At 39.7% G+C, this 19,841-nt stretch overlaps 2 protein-coding genes across 7 annotated transcripts in view; one reads left to right on the plus strand and one right to left on the minus strand.

The window, feature by feature from the left end:
- PDCD5 (programmed cell death 5) overlaps positions 1-19,841 on the minus strand; it is a 279,491-nt gene that overhangs the window by 245,451 nt on the left and 14,199 nt on the right. The window lies entirely within an intron of this gene.
- The window catches only part of ANKRD27 (ankyrin repeat domain 27), a 166,053-nt gene that overhangs the window by 137,852 nt on the left and 8,360 nt on the right, over positions 1-19,841 (plus strand). For 5 of the 6 annotated variants that reach the window (XM_068202534.1, XM_068202535.1, XM_068202533.1 and 2 more), the window contains 14 exons: positions 48-169; positions 1,068-1,146; positions 1,988-2,120; positions 6,710-6,802; positions 7,609-7,736; positions 8,184-8,266; positions 8,995-9,110; positions 9,926-10,018; positions 10,392-10,589; positions 10,900-10,959; positions 11,081-11,200; positions 14,817-14,861; positions 17,757-17,879; positions 19,642-19,839. In XM_068202534.1, the coding sequence (XP_068058635.1) occupies positions 48-169; positions 1,068-1,146; positions 1,988-2,120; positions 6,710-6,802; positions 7,609-7,736; positions 8,184-8,266; positions 8,995-9,110; positions 9,926-10,018; positions 10,392-10,589; positions 10,900-10,959; positions 11,081-11,200; positions 14,817-14,861; positions 17,757-17,879; positions 19,642-19,839 (1,591 nt within the window). The remainder of the gene's footprint in view (positions 1-47; positions 170-1,067; positions 1,147-1,987; positions 2,121-6,709; positions 6,803-7,608; positions 7,737-8,183; positions 8,267-8,994; positions 9,111-9,925; positions 10,019-10,391; positions 10,590-10,899; positions 10,960-11,080; positions 11,201-14,816; positions 14,862-17,756; positions 17,880-19,641; positions 19,840-19,841) is intronic. The other variant, XM_068202538.1, reaches the window with a different exon arrangement.

A 19,841-nucleotide genomic window follows, 5' to 3' on the forward strand; every position in this document is an offset into this window, starting at 1 on the left:
GCAGAGGAACTCTGTATGCTAATCATTCCTTTCTAATTATTTTGTAGTTTTAATATACCACGCGCAAAGCGGGAACTGGGTCAGTTGAACAAATGCACTTCCCCTCAACAGAAGCTACTTTGTCTGCGTAAAGTTGTACAAATTATTATGCAGTCTCCAAGCCAAAGAGGTCAGTAATTAGTCAATTCATAATTTTAAACTTGACCAGCACACACAAAGCACTTCAGTGTATAAACAACTGTTTGGCTAGCTCTTGGGGATCAAACACAGTTGAGCTGGAGTCTCTGAGGTCTCTGAACAGAGCAGAAGGGAAGGGAAGTGAGGTAGATGTGTCAGCACCAGTTCCTGTGGGCTGAGGTGGGCTACTGGGTTAGCTTGTGTATGTTTTAGCTTGGACATGTAGGAAGCTCACATCTGCCAGGACCCTGAGGGTGATCCATTTTAAACACTGGAGATTGCTGCTGGATCATTCTTGGGTATTTGTTCATGCTCCCCTTGACATCTTGAAATTGATACTCTTGAGATGCATCTTCTGCAAAATGCAAAAGATGGGTGGGGCCAAACAAATGTGCTGCTGTGAATTGCAGATGTGATTCTGTGATACAAAAACGTAGTCCTCTTAACCTGGCACTTACTTTATTTAGCTTGAAAATACAAGATACTTCTACAATGCAAATAGAGTAGCACAGTGAACTTATGCTTTCCCTACTTCATCGCTTCTTTTCTCTAGGAACACTGCTGGGTTGTGGAAAAATATGCCAACTTTGAGCATAGTCTTTGCCCTCAAGAATTTCAGAAATCTTGAGCTAATGCTGCGGCTCTTGCTGTGTGGGAAGGGAGGGATGCTGGTCAAATATTGCAGTGTGTACTGCACAAACTGCATCTGTGTGTTGGCTCCTGGCAGACTATTGCAGTGAGAGATTGAGAACATTTGGAGACCTGCCCTGGACTCTCCATGCATTCTCTACTAATAGCTGGCTCTTAGTCTTAAGAGGCAGAACTTCAGAGTTATTGCTCTTGATTTGAGCCATTACATGACTAATGCTAAATGTGAATTCTTTTTTCAGTTAACATGGAAACCATGTGTGCAGATGATCTTCTCTCTGTTTTGCTGTATTTGCTTGTAAAAACAGAAATCCCAAACTGGTATGTAACAGTTTTAGCTACATAGATCTCCTTCCTACCATCTTGTGTAGTGCTGCTGTAGGGACAAATGTTTCTGAACATACAGTTATAACTTACTGAAAGTGTAAAGAGGGCCTGTTGAAATGCAGAAAATGTTTTACAGTACAAATAGCAAAGCTGTGTTATACGTGTAACTAAATGAAGAAGCTATCAAGAACGTGCCTTTATTTTGATTCTCAGCCTAGAAAAAAATTGTAGTGGGAGGCCATCTCTCAACCAAATCTGTGTGTCAATACAACCTTCACAGAGTGGTTCTCTTTCATCTGTATTGGGAGCTGTGACACCTTTATGCATTTTTTTCAAGATTTGGTGCATTTCTTACAGAGAAACTAGGTGTGAATGTTTAATTACTTCCTGCTAGCTTGTGCCATTGTGTCTCCTCATTTTCAGTAAAAGTCTGTCTAAACCTTCCAGCTGTACCTGAACTGATTCTCAGTTCTGTTCTATCCTAGATCTCTGAGATCAGCATTTGGCCTTTAACTTGCAGCTATCACTGTGGTGCTCATGGTGCTGGAAACATTGCTTCACTCACTTCAAAGATGTTGATTTCCCGTTATTGTCCTTATCTCATCCTTCTATTCCTTCTGTCCAATTGATAACTCTTGATTGACTGTATGAGAGATGAGTAGAGGTCTGATCACTCTACAAGCTCAGAACAGCCATATTGCTGGCCTAACAGGCTTTTTAGAAGCTTTTTCCCAGCTCACCCTTTTGTCTGCCTGGATTGCCTAAGATGAGCTGCAATGTGCCGTGCTAGTGTCTTAGGTTCAGGGGTTTATAACTTTAACTTTTTTCTTTCCAGGATGGCCAATTTGAGTTACATAAAGAACTTCAGGCTCTGCAGCTCAGTGAAGGATGAGCTGGGGTACTGCCTGACCTCCATTGAGGCTGCAATAGAATACATCCGGCAAGGCAACCTCTCTGACAGATCAACAGTAAGCTACTCTTAAACTCTGTCCAATGTGGGTGTAAATCCAGCCAGAGGATACAAATAACTACCATAAGAATTTCCTTTTTGTGCTTAAAAAATGAGGAGAGGTAACTACCTGAAGCAAATGCTAAATTTACCTAAATTATTAGAATGAAGTCCTAACTATGTGACAATGTTTTTGTTCATTGCATACTTCTTGAGGAAGTACTTAAATTAGAGGGAAAATGAAAGCACTGTTTTCTATAGATGAGTCTCCAGTATGTTTATCTCCTGTTTGTACTTTACCATGATTTTGAAAGCAGTGCAGTACATGGGAGCAGGCACAGCTTAAATTTTTGTGTAATTTAAAAAAGCTTAGCTGTGCTAGCAGAATGGAGATAGCAGTGTAATTTAGAATTACTCAGTAAATCTTCATACTGGAAGAATTCCATGTGTTTGCAGTGTGGGTTACAGTGCTGCACTGAGTTGATAGCTTACTGAAGGGGGTGCAGGGGTGTGATAAGTTGCTGTTTGAAGGTCAGTGTGGCTCTTGGGATCTCTGACCTAGCAGGGGTAGGAAATCTGTGGATGCATGAGAGCTTTCCTACTGGGCAGCTAGACCTGCTGTCAATCTGGTCACATCCCTGCAGGCCAGTCAAGGGTGATGCTGGTGTGACTTTAGAGACTTCTATAATTTAAGAACTTCGTAGATTATTTAGTCAAGAAATCTAGTCTTACCACTCCTGTAAAATTTTCTACTATTGTAAAACTAGGTTTTCCTGAGCTGATGTGGACATCAAAAGGAGTGAACGTGGAACCAGAGTGAATTCAATGTGTCTCAGTCTGCCCAACTGCAAAGCCCCAGAGTCTAACTGCAGGGGCCAGAACAATGGTTCAGTGTGCAGGGCCTGGGATGGGACAACCGGGGCACAGTCTTAAGGAGCACTTAATGTAACACTTTGGCCTCTTGCTATTTTTGGCTTTGTCTTTTGGGGATTTTTCCATGAACTTGTGCAAGTTTGTTTTGTACACTTAAAAAAATCTAACCAACACTTTCATATTGTGCAAAAAGAGTGGTGTTTCTTGTCTGTAATTGAATTATATTCAAAAAAATAAAAATCTTAGTTTAAAAGAACAACCTGCTATATGATTTTGCTTCCTGTAGTCACTTGGCTGTCATTCACAATCAATATACAAAGAGCAATGCTGGTGCTCTGAAAGAAAACTGAAACCAAAGTAGAATTGTCTTCCACAACAATGCCAGCAAACTAAGATAGAATATACTGCTCTTACATTTCCAGAATAAAGACTGTTTCCTATTAAATGATCCTATTTGTCTTGGTGTAGTTAAGGATAGCAGCTTTTATACTGGGATTGCATTCATATGTTGTAACTTAAGTGCTACTTCCATTAAGGTAATGTAGTTCTTTGGGAGGCACCTGTCTTAAAAGGTAAACTATATATATCTGAGAAGTCTAAATGAGGAATTCAGTGTCTGCACCATGAGAAGAGCAAGCCATTAGTCTTTCTGCCCATACTTAGCTGGATCAGCTCCAGACCTAGAGAACTTTATCTCTTTAGGGTGAATGTGCAACACAAAATTCTCTTGCATTGCCTTTCCTTGGAGTCAGCCTGGCTGGAAGGCAGCAGGACCCTGAGGATGAAGTGAGGGACAAGTTGCCCTTGACACAGCTGGAAAGGAAACAGCCGGACCACCCTTTTCTCATGGACAGGAGAAGGTGGCACACTATGAAAAGAAACTGAGGTGGAAATGGAAAAAGAATAGTGAGGAGGTGGAGGAGCATAGCTCTCACTTCTTCAAGTTGCCATTTGAGATATTTCCTTTAATCTCTGGTAAAGGGGATGAACTTTGAAGCAGGAGCAGCTGTCATCTTGCTGCCCTATGATTTCCTTCTCCAGATTGTGCTGGAAGGGGGTGTGGGATTGAAATGAGCAGGAGCATTGCTGTGCCCTGGGGCTTCATTACAGCCCCTTATGTGGTTATGCTTAATTTTATAGCTGGCTTCAGATGGAGCTGCTGGCAGCTGAGTTATGCTGCTGTCCAATCCCTAATGAAGCTTGCTCTAGAAAGAAACTCAGCAGGGGACTAATGTACCCTGAGGGATAATGGGCACATTCTCACCCTCCTGTCAGTAAGTGAATTGCACTCAGGGCGTTCTTGCCAAATCCCTCCACCCAAGGTCATGCAAGTCCTTGTGAGACACTTTGTGGGGAAGACAGGAGTCTGTAAAGCACGAGAGAGTCAATTTTATTTTCTGAATTGTCAACATTTACTCAATTAGAATTCCTGTTAATAAGTGTTGGATACTAGCTCATTCCTATGCACAGCTAATGTGTAGTAAGACTCTGAAGTTCAGAGGGTTCAAGTGAGGTATAAGAAAATAGGGAGTCAGAGCCAGCCATGAGGGAATAGGCAGCATTTTGTTTCATGTGTGGGAAGAGCTTCAGATGGGGAAATGATCCCCACTCCCCCTCCCCACCCAACACTTCATTAGCCTTCGTTTGTGTTCAAGAGTTCATTTCCTGGTTTCTGCCACCTGTATTTCCTCCAAGTCATCAGTTGTAATCTGTGAGAATCACTTGGGATAGATCATTCCAAAGGTGCACTCTCATAAGTACAAATACTTTCTTTTTCTACACACTGTATTAGATAAAAAAGGTCATTAATGTTTGGGCGTGTATTTTCTAAACAACATGCTCTTAAAATACTTGAAAGTCTCACTCCAAGCAATCTCTTTTTAAAAGTAATACAGGTTCTTGGGCTGTAAGTAAAGCTGATACAAGTAAGTTCTGACTTTGAAGGCCCAAACTTGCTTAATCCTTCAGTGAATATCTTATTCTCATCATTCCATATTTCACTCATCATTCATATTTCATATTCCATATTTCATTTCTCACATTCCATATTTCCCATCATTTCCAAATATGATATGTGAGATATGTGGTTTCACCTGGGCTCTTTTTATTCTGATTTATATTATAAATACATAATACTGCTACAATAGGGTTGGTGTCTCATGTGACTTTCTTAAAATAATGATTCCAGTTGGAGAACACTTCTCTTGAAGACACACAATGTGGAAGGAGCAATTCTAAAACTGCAGTAGTTCTTGCTAATGGTTACTTACATTCTCCAGAGTGAAAGTATAAAGCTGTCTGTGAGCATCCACACTAGAAATTCTGATTAGACATTAGGAACTTGTACTAGCAGTTAAATATTTGATCAAATATTTCTTAGGGAAGTTATTCCTGTTCCTAGTGAAGACTCTATCCAGGGAAACTAGTGTTATATGCCTTGTAATTCTGAGAAGATATGCTTGGGTATCCTTAGATAAAGTACAGAGATTTGAAAAGATTGGTGAATATTTGTCACCTTTGTGTATCTAAATTCTTTGAAGTACAGAGAAGAACTTTAATCTCACAAACATGTTTTTAATGACCTTATTTGCTGAACTCTTATGGGTTTTTTGGACAGCTTTATGAGAGGCATCTGTGTTGATTTTGAAACATGAATAGTCTTAATTCCTAGAAAGTCTGAATCAACTGATGTTGTTCATTTGCAGTTTATGGGGCTCAAATTTCATGCTGACTTACTAATGTAAGAGCAGAGTCAGACTGGTTGCACTCATTTGTATCTGGTCTTGACAGACTAATTGCAAAAGCTGTAGCCCAGATCCTAAACTGTTGAAGTTTGCCTGATACATGGGTGTGTGTCTTTAATGCAGTGGTTTTCTGTTTTATGGAGGCTGAAGTCTTTCCATTTCTGGAGAGCCATTATCCTACAACAGCACCACTGCCAGCCATAAGCAGCTGTGGGTCAGAACCAACCACATGCAAAAGTTTCCATTTGCATTCTTAGGAAGTGTTTTCCTTAGGTTTTTTTTTTTTTTTTTTTATTTCATGGGAGGGTCAGTGCTGCCGCCTCAAAATCTAACTCCACTTAAAAATTTTCACCTGGCTTTGGAGGCATTTATATTCTTTAGTGCATCCTGAAGCTATCTTTAGCTGTCTCTAAGTGCTGATGCAAGGGTTGCAGCTGTATCTGCTTAGCTCAAACTAAGTAGGAAATCTACACAGATGGGTCTGCTGCAAAGCAATGCTTTCCCTGGTGCAATCTTCTATTTTTCAGCCAGCAGCAGAGTGTTCAGAATTCTTTGAGTCAGAGTTGTATCTGGGTCATCTTTTTAGTGGCCATCAGTAGACATGTTTTATGTGAATTTGCCTTAATTTCTCCTCTTGAGAAAGCTGTGTTGTACCTCTTACAGTTCATTATGTCTTTGATATGTATTTTTTTAGTTTTGCTGTGTTCTTTTTTAGATGGTACCGCCATCATTTCATTAATGTTAATTCACAGTGAATTTCAGTAAAGGAATATTCTGGTGAACATCTACTTATTATTTCTATGGGTGCCCAATCTTTTATGTCTCAAAATCTTAAAAGTGAAACTGATTCAGATTTCACGTGCCTGATAATTCATACATAGTAATTAAGTGTTTAATTTAATATTCTTTAAAGTTAATTCCACTGTTAGGGTTCTGCACTTTTGCCTGTAAATGACTGTATAAATAATCAATTTATCTGTTTTATTTTCAGGAATCTGAGAGTCTGTGTGACAAGCTGCTCTTAAGACAGAGGATGAACTTGTTGTCCCAGATGTCTGCTGCACCAATAGACTGCTTGTTTAAGGTTAATAACTTTTATTGCAGAATATGTATGTATTTGCACATTTCATGTTTATATGCCTCCCTTTCTGAAGTTTTCTGGAAAGCAATGAAGAGTTAATTACATTAGTACTGTGAAATGTGTTTTAGTAGATGCTAAAATCTACTCTGTCTTTTGAATCGAGTACATTTCTGTGCCAAAGCCTTGCTAACATAATATAATCTTATGAATTTCAATACATGTTACATGAAAAATATGGAAGCAAATGGGGATGAAATGCTACTGCTGTTGGTATCATGTGGCCCATTTAAATCACAGATGTGATACTGCTTGTGTCTCACAGCTTTTAGTATTTGAAATTGGAAGAGTTTTCAGAAATAATTTAAATGTAGTCACCTGACAGCTACTTCATATTATCTGTTAATCTCATACTGTCATTCTAAAAGAATTTTGCCTATACAAGGACACAAAGCAGAGCTCCTAATTATATGTGTTCACAGCTTATGGCTGGAGACTTAGTAATTTTATAGACATGTTTTTGCACAGAGGGAGCTCAATTTCATGATTGAATCTAAAGAGGACAATAGGAATTGTTTTAATTCTTTTATAGAAAGTGAAGTAAGCCAAGAACAGTTTCTTTTTAATACTGAATGCCCGTTAGGGGGTTTTGTGCTGTGACATTGTTCATTTCTGCTTTCTAATGCTTGACTACGTCTTTCATAATCGATTCCTTTCATTTTGTGCTTCAGTAAATTACTCTTGGCTTTTTTGTCTTAAAAGGAGGCCTTTTGTGTTGGTTTCTCATTCTCTCTTCTCCTGTTTTTTTGTAGCATATTGCTTCAGGTGATCAGGAGGAAGTGGAGCGCCTGCTAAGTCAAGGTGACAGTGATAAGGACACTGTACAGAAAATGTGTCACCCGCTGTGTTACTGTGACAAATGCGAGAAGCTGGTTTCTGGGTGAGCACTCTTCACCCCACAAATGCATAGGAAGCTGTGTAGAAGCCTTTATCTAAGATTGGCTTCAGGAAGTATGCTGCTTTTGGTTTTAGAGGAATTTGGGAGCACTTTGGGATATAGTAAAGAGCATGTGGGTGGGTGTGGTTTGAAAAAACAGAAGAAGTATTGGGAACATACAGAATCCTTTGGAACCCACCCATTCTGTGATGGAGCCTGTGTGGCTTTGGTAAACATGGTGCTTCTTCTCTTGAATCAAACTTACAGATTTGGGACTAACCCACTTCTCTTAACAAAATGTAAAGTTCTCTATGGAATAATTTGTCAATGTAAAAGGATCAAAAATTCCAAAATCAGTTTTTTGCCATCCTTGGCAGCTTTTCCCTTTCTCTCCTCCTTCCTACCACCACCTGGGTAATTAAGCTGCTTTCAAACCATTGTGTTTTACAGGAAACTGAATGACCCTTCCATTGTCACCCCCTTTTCCCGAGATGACCGGGGATATACTCCGCTTCATATAGCTGCTATTTGTGGTGAGTGTTCTTCACTAGTGTTTCCTCCTCCTTTTGCTGTTGTGTCTTTATGTCAGCCTGTTTCCCACCTTTGTATTGAAGTTGGAATTCTGCATTGTTTTTTTACTTTTTTGCTATTGAAATTTGCTGTTTCTATCTGTGCACAGACTGAAGTTGTATATTCTTTTAAGCTCAGTTTCTTATGGCTGAGTTAATCTTTGGTTGTTGACTCTACTTTTGCCATAGTGGTTACCACAGTGGTGCTTTCTTCAGCTTTAAAAAAAGTAAAGATATATCCTTAGAAATCAGTCTTTTATTAAAGGACTGGCAGATTGAGAAACAACTTTTCTCTTTCCTGTAGCTGGCTATTTATTGTAGATCTGTAACACCTGTATTGTAATGTTCATTATGTAACTGATTTTTCCTTTTATTAGAAGCTGTATTATTTTCTTAGTGGGTGGTTTCTTATTTATAATTTCCTTTTTTATTGTATTGAATCCAAATATTTTCTTGTATTACTCGTAGGATACAAATATAGCTTGCTTTTAGCTGGAGGTTATTTTATGGGGCTTTGACCTTGAAATAGCTGTGACAAAAAACCCAAATACCAAGGGAGTGAATATACAGTATATGGAAGCATAGTATGCAGAAATGCAGGGTATCTTGGTTTATAGTCACTGTTTGAATTTGAAAAGTAGCAGTGTTCTTGTGCAAAGTTTACACCTTTCTTTGAATGCTTATTTTCCAAGGTCAGACTTCATTAGTGGATTTACTCGTAGCCAAAGGAGCCATTGTCAATGCCACAGATTACCACGGTTCAACTCCCCTTCACCTCGCCTGTCAGAAGGGATATCAGAATGTCACAGTAAGCACAACACCTAACCTAAATAATGAATGCATGCCTCTTACTAAGCTCTCCCACTGTTACTGTCATTTAGATCTTCTGGGGAGCTTTTACCAGAACTCTGTAAACTGTCAGAATGGAGGTTCTTCCATTATTGTAGTCTGCAAGATATTTTATCGTTTCTTCTACTGTAAGGTTTTCAGCTATTGGTAATAACCAGCTGGCAGCTCTGCATACCTGATAATTCATCCACTTTATTAACACTTTATTAATATCCACTTTATTATTAAGTGGATAATTGTTATTTATCCACTTTATTAACATCCACTTTATGTATGTCCAATACATAATACAAATGGAGAGCATCTCTGCTCTTGCTTGAGACAGAACCACTGCAGTCACTGGGCTGAGTTAAATGCTTCACACTGTGTTTAAGTTAGACTGTGTAACTACAGCAATTATTGTCTACCTGAATTTAATATATGTGATATTCTTCAATTAGCATTATTGAAATAAAGTTGTGTCTTCACTTGCATAGGCTCTTGAAATGGGAGGTAGATGATGTAGTGAATATACTGCAGTGTTTGCTGCAGTAGAGGATTCATTTTTTTTCCATTAAAATTCTGAATATGTAATAAGAGACTTTTTGATTCTCAGGGTAGGGCACAAACAGTGCTGCAGTGCCAAGAGGGTGGTGTCTGAAATGGGAGGCAGAGCTAGTGTCTCATGAAGTGCTTCATCATCATGCCAGAACCCTAAAGGAATCTGCAGAGCAATAACTGTTTGTACATTAATTTTTTAGCTACTTAAATGTCTACTTTTCTTTTTCTTTTAAGCTGCTCTTATTGCACTACAAGGCAAGTACTGATGTTCAGGACAATAATGGAAATACTCCACTTCATTTAGCCTGCACTTATGGTCATGAGGATGTAAGTAATTGTTTTGTAACAAACCAAATGGGCATTCTAATGCAATGGAATTAAACTGATGCAAATTAGCACTAAACTTACATATTTTAAAAAGTAAATAAAAATATTTGAAGGCTAAGTTGTTTAATGCTCTAAATGAGGACTTTCTTTGGTAGTTCACAGCAATTTTTAATGTGACTTCACATTAAAGATAGCAGTGCTTTGCAAATGTAGTTGTTTAACTCTTTATTTAATGACACTGAACCACTAAAGCCTTCTCTTTAAGTAATGGGTTACATAAGCAGCAATAAAAACAAACCTTTTAGGATTGTGCCTGTTGTCTGAACTGAGACACAACACTATAATTTATTGATAGCTTTCCTTTTCTTCCCAGTGTGTCAAGGCTTTGGTGTACTATGATGTGCATTCCTGCAGACTGGATATTGGCAATGAGAAGGGAGACACTCCTCTCCACATCGCTGCTCGCTGGGGCTATCAAGGGATCATTGAAGTGCTCTTGCAAAATGGGGCAAACCCAGAAATTCAGAACCGGATGAAAGAGACTTCCCTGCAGTGTGCATTGAATTCCAAGGTATTCCTCTTTGTCTTCCAGCCTGATTTCTTTCTGATGCAGCACCACAGAGGTGGAGATGTTCACTGCTAAGGGGGTTTCAGTATTAAAGAGAAAATGTGTGTTTTACTCTGAGGAGGAGAAGTCCCATTTTAACTCCAGCAGTGGGAATACACTCTGTGGGATAGAGCATGAACTTGTAAATGGGTACTTCTAATCTGCTCAGTCATATTCTGTTACTAATTATTAGGTTGTCAGCTAATTTGTGTTTCAGTCAGTAGATTTCTCTGTAAGCAGACTTACATTGGTTCTCTCTAATATTTTTGTGCAGATTTTGTCACTGATGGAAGTAAACTACCTAACATTTGAAAGAGGACAGAGTGCTTCTGAGGTAACAGCCCATGCAAGTTGCTCAATTGTTTCTTGCCTATGCTTAACCTCCTTTATTTGATATTTAACCTTTTTTGGTTGGTTGTTTGTTTGATTTTTATTTGGTTTTTTCCAACTGTAAGTCACCGCTTAGGTCTCCTCAGCACTCAACAGAAACTTTCAGCAGAGGATCGTCTGTCTCAAGCCTGTCATCAGCATCAACTGATATAAGGCAAGAAGAAGCAAAAAACAGTTATAAAGAGGTAAGACTGAGGTTTAGGTTTTGACAGTAAGCAAAGTGAAGGAAGCTAGAAGAGTGATAATTTGCCACAGTGTTTTCAACTGCTTCTTCAGGAATAGCCTTCTGTCTGGTTTGGAAAATGTTAACTGCTGTCCTCAGAGGCTTGTCATCTCAGTACCTATTTTTTTGTGGTTTCAACTGCTCTGTTGGTTATTTCTGGGGGGAAATGGACACCATCTCTGAAGTAGTTGTTTATGTTTATTGACGTTAACTACGTAATTTGAGAATTTGTTGAGGTTTACCAAAGTACAGTGGCAGTCAGTGCCCCAAGGACCTGGCTGTCCCATCCAGGAATTAAGTGCCACTGTTAGCTTGGAAAATCTGTCAGGGAAAAGAGACTAGTACAGGCATGCTGGCAAACAACAAACTGGAATGTTAAAACATGGTTTCAAATAGGTATGGGAATCAATTTTGTAACAAGTGAAGAAGTACAGACTATATATTAAATATCTTGCATGTATGTGTTTGCTGATTTTGCTCTGTCCACAGCAGATGGCATCCTCTGAATTTTTTCCTGTGGGTTCTCAGATCCACACTTGGTTACCCCTTCCCAAGACTGTCATATCACCACTCATTCTGATGATTCTTTTTATTTTTCTTAGTCTGCCTATACATTATTTTTTTTTCCAAATTGACCTCCCTAAGTATGTTTGTTTCTCCATATCACCACTACATTCAGCTTCTTCCCTTTCCTGGTATTGAAAGATTCTTCTCTTGCCAGAAGTTTTGGTTCTCTAAGAACATTGAAGAAACACAAAGATGCAAATTTTGAGTGGACAATATCATTTCACACTTGAGTTGCTCTGTGAGAGGCTCAGTGTAGGGCTGTACCTCCCTGTTTGTACAGAGTCAGGCTCTCTAAATAAGTTCTCCTTGTTAGATTGAGGATTTATTTTTCTTTGAAGGAATAAATTTATCACACCCAACTACTAAGACTGTAGTTCAAACCAGGGAAAAAGATTACAAACTGCTAACACCTGAGGTCCTTGGAGTAATGACCTTCTCTGTAATCCAGCTTTAGTTGATTTCTGTTTGCCAAGTTTCACCTGGACTCCCTGCTCAAAGAAGCAAGAGCCTGGTACTGAGAGAGCTCCTTGGAGGAAACACCACTGGAAGTCATGGGAAACTGATCCAGTCAGTTTTCCAGATTTCAAGGCTTGCATCTTGGATTAAGGGGATCCACTCAGACCTTGATTGATCATTACTGAATTAAACTCTTAAGTGAGCCAGTCATTAGTGGCTTGTTTATTTTGACTTAGAAAAGAGAGTGAAAGAGCCAGGATTGTAAATTAGGGATTTGCTCTTTTGGAACTAAAATCTCCATGCACAGTTTCTGTTCAGCAGCTGAAAAATTGGATATGCAGCTGAATTGTAATAGATTTGTTTTTTTTATTTTTACAAATGTAAGGGAAGGTTCTGTTCCATGGAAGAGTGAGAAAACAAACTGGAAAGATGGGGAAATGCATGTAGCAGACATTTTGCCCTAAGTACTCTTAATAAATTATCTATAAGCTGTGTAACAAATGTACCACTGCTGGGGCCTGAGGCAGCTTTTAGTACTTTAAGAAAGTTGTTACTTTTGGAAAGAAATTATTAGGGCTTGTGGGTCACTTCTGTTACTGTTAGGCATCTTGTATGGCATAAAGTGACTCATGAAAAATCCTTAAGACCTTTACATTCTCCAGTGACATTATTCTGTATGATTAGGGGAAGTTTAGGGGAGGCACATGTGTATATAGTCCTTGTGTATACAGTCCATTTTAGCTGTGAATGTGGAGAGACTGGGATTCAGCTCACCCAGCTTCTGGAAGACAGTTGTCTTCACTTCAGACATCTATTTCTCCTCCTCAGTCAGTGGAGGGAAATCCACTTCAGAGAGGAGTTAATCTCAGACATGCTTAGTTTGACCTGAGTTGCCCTCAGGTGTTATTTGTTGACTGCATTCTCTTTTGTAGTTACCAGAGAGGGAGTTTAAAAATAAAATGCCTGGCTGAGGTTCAGACAGCTGACTTTTAGACATTCAAAATTAGGAAATTAAAATCAAAAGAATCACAGATTCTGCCCAGAGTGACCAGTGCATGACTTCAAGGACCTTCATCCTGTGTTAGAAAGGTAGTAATAAACCCAAACTTAGCAGTGTTCCTAGGAAGAGATAAAAATGGAGACATTTAATCTTGCTTCTGATCTTTCAGCTGTTTGTCTCCTATTCTTCATCTAAAACCCTGAAGAAAGAGATCAGAGCAATAGAACACAAACTTCAGTCTCATTCTTCCTTGTTTGCCTTGCCAAACACCACTGTCACACTCAGCAAGGTGGTAATTTCCATACGAAGACTGAAATGTGACTGAAGCTGTCGCTCCATGACATCTCCAACTTGCAAGGTGTTCCTTACTATAGAAGCAAGTGTGTTTACCCATTAGCATCTTCAGTGGTTCTAGCACAGTGCTGGAATAATTTGCTGTAATGCTAAAACAGACTTTCACAAAGCTTATTGAGTGATTCTTGACACTCTGCACAGCCAGGTGAGTTGTGAGAGGACTGATGGACTCTCCCTTCCCTTTGGCTGGCGCCTTTCCCTTTCCCATCAGGTTGGATCTCAACTCCTTCATGTGAGAGTAGAGAATTAGAGAAGTGAAGAGACAAGTTAATCTCCTGCTCCTGCTTTCACAGGCAGCCTGAGGGCTCAGGGCAATGGCACCAGTGCTCTGCAGAACACCTTGCAGCTCTTCTTCCCTCGTGTATCCGATCCCCCGGCAGAGCTCGTGAGCAGGCGAGCACCGTCCCCCAGCAGTGGGGCCCTGGCCTCACCTTACACTAAAATGGGCTAATGCTGGTGCTTGTCCTAATGCACACCCTTTGGGATTTATATCTTCCCAGATTTTAAGTAAGAAAACAAATTTCATAACTGCAGTCAAGTTAGATTTGTAAATGTTTGGGTTTTAGCACAGGATTAAACCAGTTATCTGCGGATGTAAAGGTAACAATTGGAAAGCATCTTTTTCATCTTAAACTCTTGTTTCTTAAGTAGCTTTCTGTTCCTGTAATTATACTGTACACTAATTGTAAAGAGGGGGGCACAGGAGTAGTGTGTTCAGGTTTTTGGGAGACTCTGGTATCAATCTGTTGGGAGCTGTGTGCTGGATAATGAGAGCAGCATAGAGTAGCTCAGCAAGAGTCCAACCAGTGTTGATGTATATTAGGGTAGGAATTTGCCTTGAGCAGGGATTTTTAATATTAGGTTCACGCAGAAATGCACAGGGCAGCTGCTGCTGGAGCAGCATAATAATATATATCAGTTTACATGGCTTTGTTTATGGGTGGGCCACATATCCTCAATTTAGATAAGTACTGTTTAACTAAGCAAGTCAGGGATCATCAAATGGCCACAGGCCTTGTACAGATTCTCTGTTTCATAAAGGAAGAAGGTTTTTCCTTTAAAACTTTATCAATAAATATGAAATGGGCCAGCAGTAATCCTATAGCATGAGCTTAGGAGGTTAGCAAAGGACACAGGATCTTCTGTGTTCTGCTTACTACCAATACTAACAAAGCAAATAAATAATTTTCTTCATACATAGGTGGAAAAACTCCTGAGAGCAGTTGCTGATGGAGATCTGGAAATGGTGAGTGTTAATGTGACTGTTGAATATTACTGAATTCCTTTCTATCTCATTCAAATTGAGGAAGTTGCTTGTAAATAGTATCAAGTTGGAGAATGCTTTGGGTAATAATCTCATGTAAAGAGGAAATTCAGGTGACACTAGTCAGCACAGAGATCCTATTTGTGGGGCACACAGCAATGTGTAGTTTGGATTTCCCTTCAAATGGACAGCTGATGATATAATAATACCAGTTTCAGAGGTGATGATCTGTAATTTGTGGTATCAACTGTCTTGACTCTTCTTTTATATGTTATTGCCTTTATTCCTTAAAAAATAAGACACTTCCAGTGTCATTCTACTGAAAAATGGAAGATGACACAGGAATCTTTAGGAGTTTTGCTTTTGGAAATGTGTGTAAGGCTGTAGATTTCTTGATTCTTGTAGTTCACAGAACAAAACATAAAGCTGTGTGAGAATGCAGGTTTGCTCCACTGGGTACATGTTGTGAAAAACCTGTTTGGGTTTGGTTTGTACCAGGAGTTGCAAATGCCAATGAAGCCTCATAGAGTCATCAGAAAAAAGAAAACCCATGTTGCAAAATATGTGCCACGTTAATTCTGTTTCTCTTATGTTTTATTCCACTGAGATGATGGAAACAATTTAATAGCTGATAGAGCAAAGAACTGTTCAGTTGTTGAGTACATATCATAATCCTAGTTTACAATGTGACTTAATATAAGTAATTATTTCCAAACCAGCCCTTGAGTCATTTCAAGAAGCAGTACCATGTACAATAGTGATAATTTCCATTTTCCTGGCCAGTAGTAAATATGCATGTATCGCAGTTAACTTTTCACCCACTTTGTGAAAATCTAAACTTCATCAAGAAAATTAAATACAGTGCTATAACTTGCTGGGAAATCAGTATCTAGCAGTGCTCAATAGATACCAGCAATGATCAGCATATAGAAATCCAGTCTGTGCATTCAGATGACAGAATCACCTTCTCTTTTGTGGCTTTACTTTCCTCATTACTGAAGTTCATGTGAAGCTGTTCATACAAGGAGAATCATCCAGCTGGATGGCAAAGGTTACAGATTTCATATCTATTAAAAAACCACGAGTATTTAAAAACTCTGACCTTGTTCTGACAGCCTGAGGTCTGTCTCCATAGGAGCAGCCACAGCAACCGGGTCATTAGGGCTGCTGTAGATGTTTGCTGTGACAGCCAACTGAGCTTTGCAAGAGGAGGCATTTAAAAAGTGCTCTGAAACTGGAAGACTTAGGAAAAAGAAACATTGTGGTGTGATTGGTGTTGTCTCAGCATAGCTACTGGATTTGGTGCTTTCCTTGTACCCAGCCTGTTCAGTGGGAAGGATATGTGCAAATCTACCACAGAAAAAAAGCAAATCTCTTGTCTGAAATAAGTGCTGTGGAGCAGCTGAAAGGTTGGAGTGAGGGTACAGAGACCCAGGGTGCTCAGCTGAGTATTCCAAAGTAACCCAGCAGTGTAAAGAACCTTTCAGGTGACAAATTACCTGGCAAATGAGACTGGGCAATCTCCTGAGATGGTTCAGTATGTGTCTACTTGAAAGTACAGTTAGTATTTTGACAAAAAATACCTTTAAACCAAGAAGAATGGCTGCTGCACTGTAATTATAAAGAGGTGGGCACCGGAGTAGTGTGTTCAGGTTTTTGGGAGACACTGGTATCAGTATGTTGGGAGCTGTGCACTGGATAATGAGAGCAGCAGGATTGGGCTGTCCCAGGAGGAGGAGGAAATCAATTGCAGTCTGCAGGGAAAGGGGGAAGTGAAGTGACAGTTCTGCTTATTTTAGACATGTACAAATGTAGCAAGTAGTAAAGCTTTGCTGAGCTGGCCTTCCATAAACAGGCAGGCTTGAGAGATTTCTTTTACTCCAGAGAACAACGTGGAGTTTGCAGGGAAAGCAATATTCTGTAAAAACATCCCTTTTCAGACTCAAATATGTTATCATTCAGAATCAGGTATAGGGCTCTTCCTGGCTTCCTAGGATTTGTTGTAACTGCATGTGTTTTAGTGGCTAGGACATGGATGTGTTGTTTTCCAGAGCTCAGTGGTGAGGAGCAGAACCTGTGACAAGTGTGAGAATAAACAGAGTGGGAGGGATGTCTCAGAAATCCCACTGGCTCCATTCCCTTGGACTGGCAGCTGTAGAGCTCTTGGCTTGGTCCAGTAGTAATGGAGACTTAATACAATCACTGCTAATTCTAAAATGTCTTTAGTGAAATGTTGATTAATGAATTTCAAGGTAAAAATGTACTGCTTAAACAGCTTTTATTTTGTTGAATGAAATGTAATGTAAAATGTAAATGCCCTAAGCATCACTGTTTGCAGGTTGCACATAAATGCCCTGAGCCCTAAGACTTCACTGAAGGGCCTCTCTCTCAAAAATGAGGCATTGTACATTGAGGAAAAAGTGAAACTGTCCAACTCCTAAGTGACAGACCTGAGGAAAGTCAGTGCCCCTGCAAAGTTTTGGGTATCAGTTAAGTGTTGTCATCCTTGTCATTCCTTATGTTCTTTAAATCAAAAGATGAAGCAAAATTCACATTGATGTGAGCTGGCACAAATCATCTGAGCTAAAGGGCTGTGGAGTGATTGAGAGTGGGTGAACACTGCAGTTGTGATTAGGCAGCAGGAAGTCATTTATAATTCACTTCACTGAACTTGGAGAACTTCCTAGCTGCTTTGTCAACAACAACACTTGATTTTTTAATTTGGCCTGTGGGCAGCTGATGGCAGGAGGTAGCTGTGTGCTCCCCCTGAGAGACTCACAAGTGTGTGTTTGTCAAATCTGACTTGTCTGCATGTGCAGATCTGTTGGGACATGGAACTTTTGGACTCTATAAAGAAGGACTTGCTTTTTATGCCAGGTCCGTTATCTCTTGGAATGGGTGGAAGAAGACTTGGAAGATGAGGATGACACAGCCAGTACATCAAAACCAGAATTCTGCCATCCATTATGCCAGTGCTCAAAATGTGGGCCAGCACAAAAGGTTGGAATATTCATTCTGTAAAAAGAATAATTTATATGCTGGTAATGTAAGTTTTAGCTCCAGGGAAATAGCATTCATATTGCCCAGCATGTCTGTTTCTCTGTCTAAAAATAAATTACCTATATACAAATTTTCACACTTCATCTGAGAGTATGAAATTGTTATATTTTTAATGGAATTGTTGAAAATTTTGGAAACAGGAACGGTGTTTACGGACTTGCACAATGTCTAATGGCTTGAGAAATGTCACAGTTTGCTTTTAGGATATATGGAGTGCTGTCAGGAAGGTCTGGGCCACTTTGAATAAACATTCTTTTCTAAGCCTCTGATGCTCTTTAGTGTACACTGCTACTGGCAGAGCATATCTACTTACCTGTTAGTAATCACTTCAGCAAGGAATACCTGCTAATCCCAGAATCCATGTAATGCTGATAAAGTCTTTTTTTTAATTGCATGGCATCTTTTCTACAAGCCATATCTAAAGCTTCTTCAGAGATCTCATATAATTACAAAGACTTTCTTTTCAGTTGCTAAGATTTCCTTCCCCCTAAATTACCACACTGTAGAATAGAACGAGGCTTTACTCTTTCTATGGGTTTTTTGGTTTGTTTTTTGGTTGGTTTTTTGGAGGGGTTTTTTTTTTTGTGTGTGTATGTGGTTCTGGTTTGGGTTTGTTGTTGTTTTATGTAAGGAACGATCCCAGCTTTTTGGAAATAAAAATTCCATAACTTGCCTTCCAGGAGGTGTCTGAAGGGGTACATGACTGGATAAGGCATTGCAAAATAAACCTAAGTACAATTTTTCAGTTTATTGGCTGCTTAGGGGTTAACAGCACTGTGAGATGGCTTAACTTCTGAATTCCCCACTGCCACCACAGGTTTATTTTGTGTAGCCTTAGAGTGTGCTGTTGTCCTTGAATGCTTCACATTCACACTGTGCTTTGTTCTCTGGTAAGGGATGTGCCTGTGCCCTCAGGACTAAAGATGCCAGAATCCATAATGCTCTGTTTTATTGCTGATAGGGAGGGGAATGGCATCTGCTGTGGAATTTTCTTGTCTGCTGAATGAGAAGGAGCTTGTTAGTTAATCCTAACCCCTGTGTTAGTCAGGCACACGTTGAAAGCACAAGATGAAAGGTTGTGCACCACTGTAAATGTCAGGCAGGCACAGTTGCAGGAGGAGTGAAAGAGGATGTTCTGTACAGCTGGGTAAAATGTCCTCCAGGTGCTTTCCTTATCCTGATTCCCCAAGGGAGTCTGCTCTCTGGGCCACTCTTGCTTCCAGGTGAATGAAATTTATTTTAGTTTGTATCCTTATTACCCCAACCAAGCTTCATGTAGCATTAAGAGGTGTTTAATGTCTGTCTCAAAGAGCATAAATATCTGTATAAATGAAAGTAACTCATTAACACTGCCTCATATCCAGTATGAGCATCCTAACAGCTGTATAGAAACTTTCAGTTTTTCTTGTCTCAACCTGTGCTGCTTTAGCCTCTTTTTAATCTCATTAATACTTATGCCTAGGATTGCTCTCCATGAAGTTATCATGTTCAAAGAAAATAGATAACAAAATTAATTTACTGTTGAAAAATACCTCCAAACTGCTCTGCTTTACTGACTTTTGCTGAAGGCCTCAAATTTGACTCTAGCAGAATTTCTTGTAATGCCCATCTGCCCGTTTTATGTAAACTCAGCAGGTAATTGGCTATTCCATGAATTAACATAAAGCATGATTATAGTTTTATTGTGTGTTTTCCTCAACAGAAGTTTTCCAAGATCTGTGCCAACGGGCTGGGGGTGAATGTTTCAAACCAGGATGGTTTCACCCCACTGCACATGGCTGCTCTGCACGGGCACAGTGAGCTGGTGTCGCTGCTGCTGCGCCACGGCGCCAGTGCCAGCGCCAAGAGCTCACAGCTGGCAGCTCCCCTGCACCTGGCCTGCCAGAGGGGACACTCCCAGGT

The sequence above is a fragment of the Anomalospiza imberbis genome, chromosome 12 (assembly GCF_031753505.1).
Source record: "Anomalospiza imberbis isolate Cuckoo-Finch-1a 21T00152 chromosome 12, ASM3175350v1, whole genome shotgun sequence".
NCBI classification, from domain to species: domain Eukaryota; kingdom Metazoa; phylum Chordata; class Aves; order Passeriformes; family Viduidae; genus Anomalospiza; species Anomalospiza imberbis.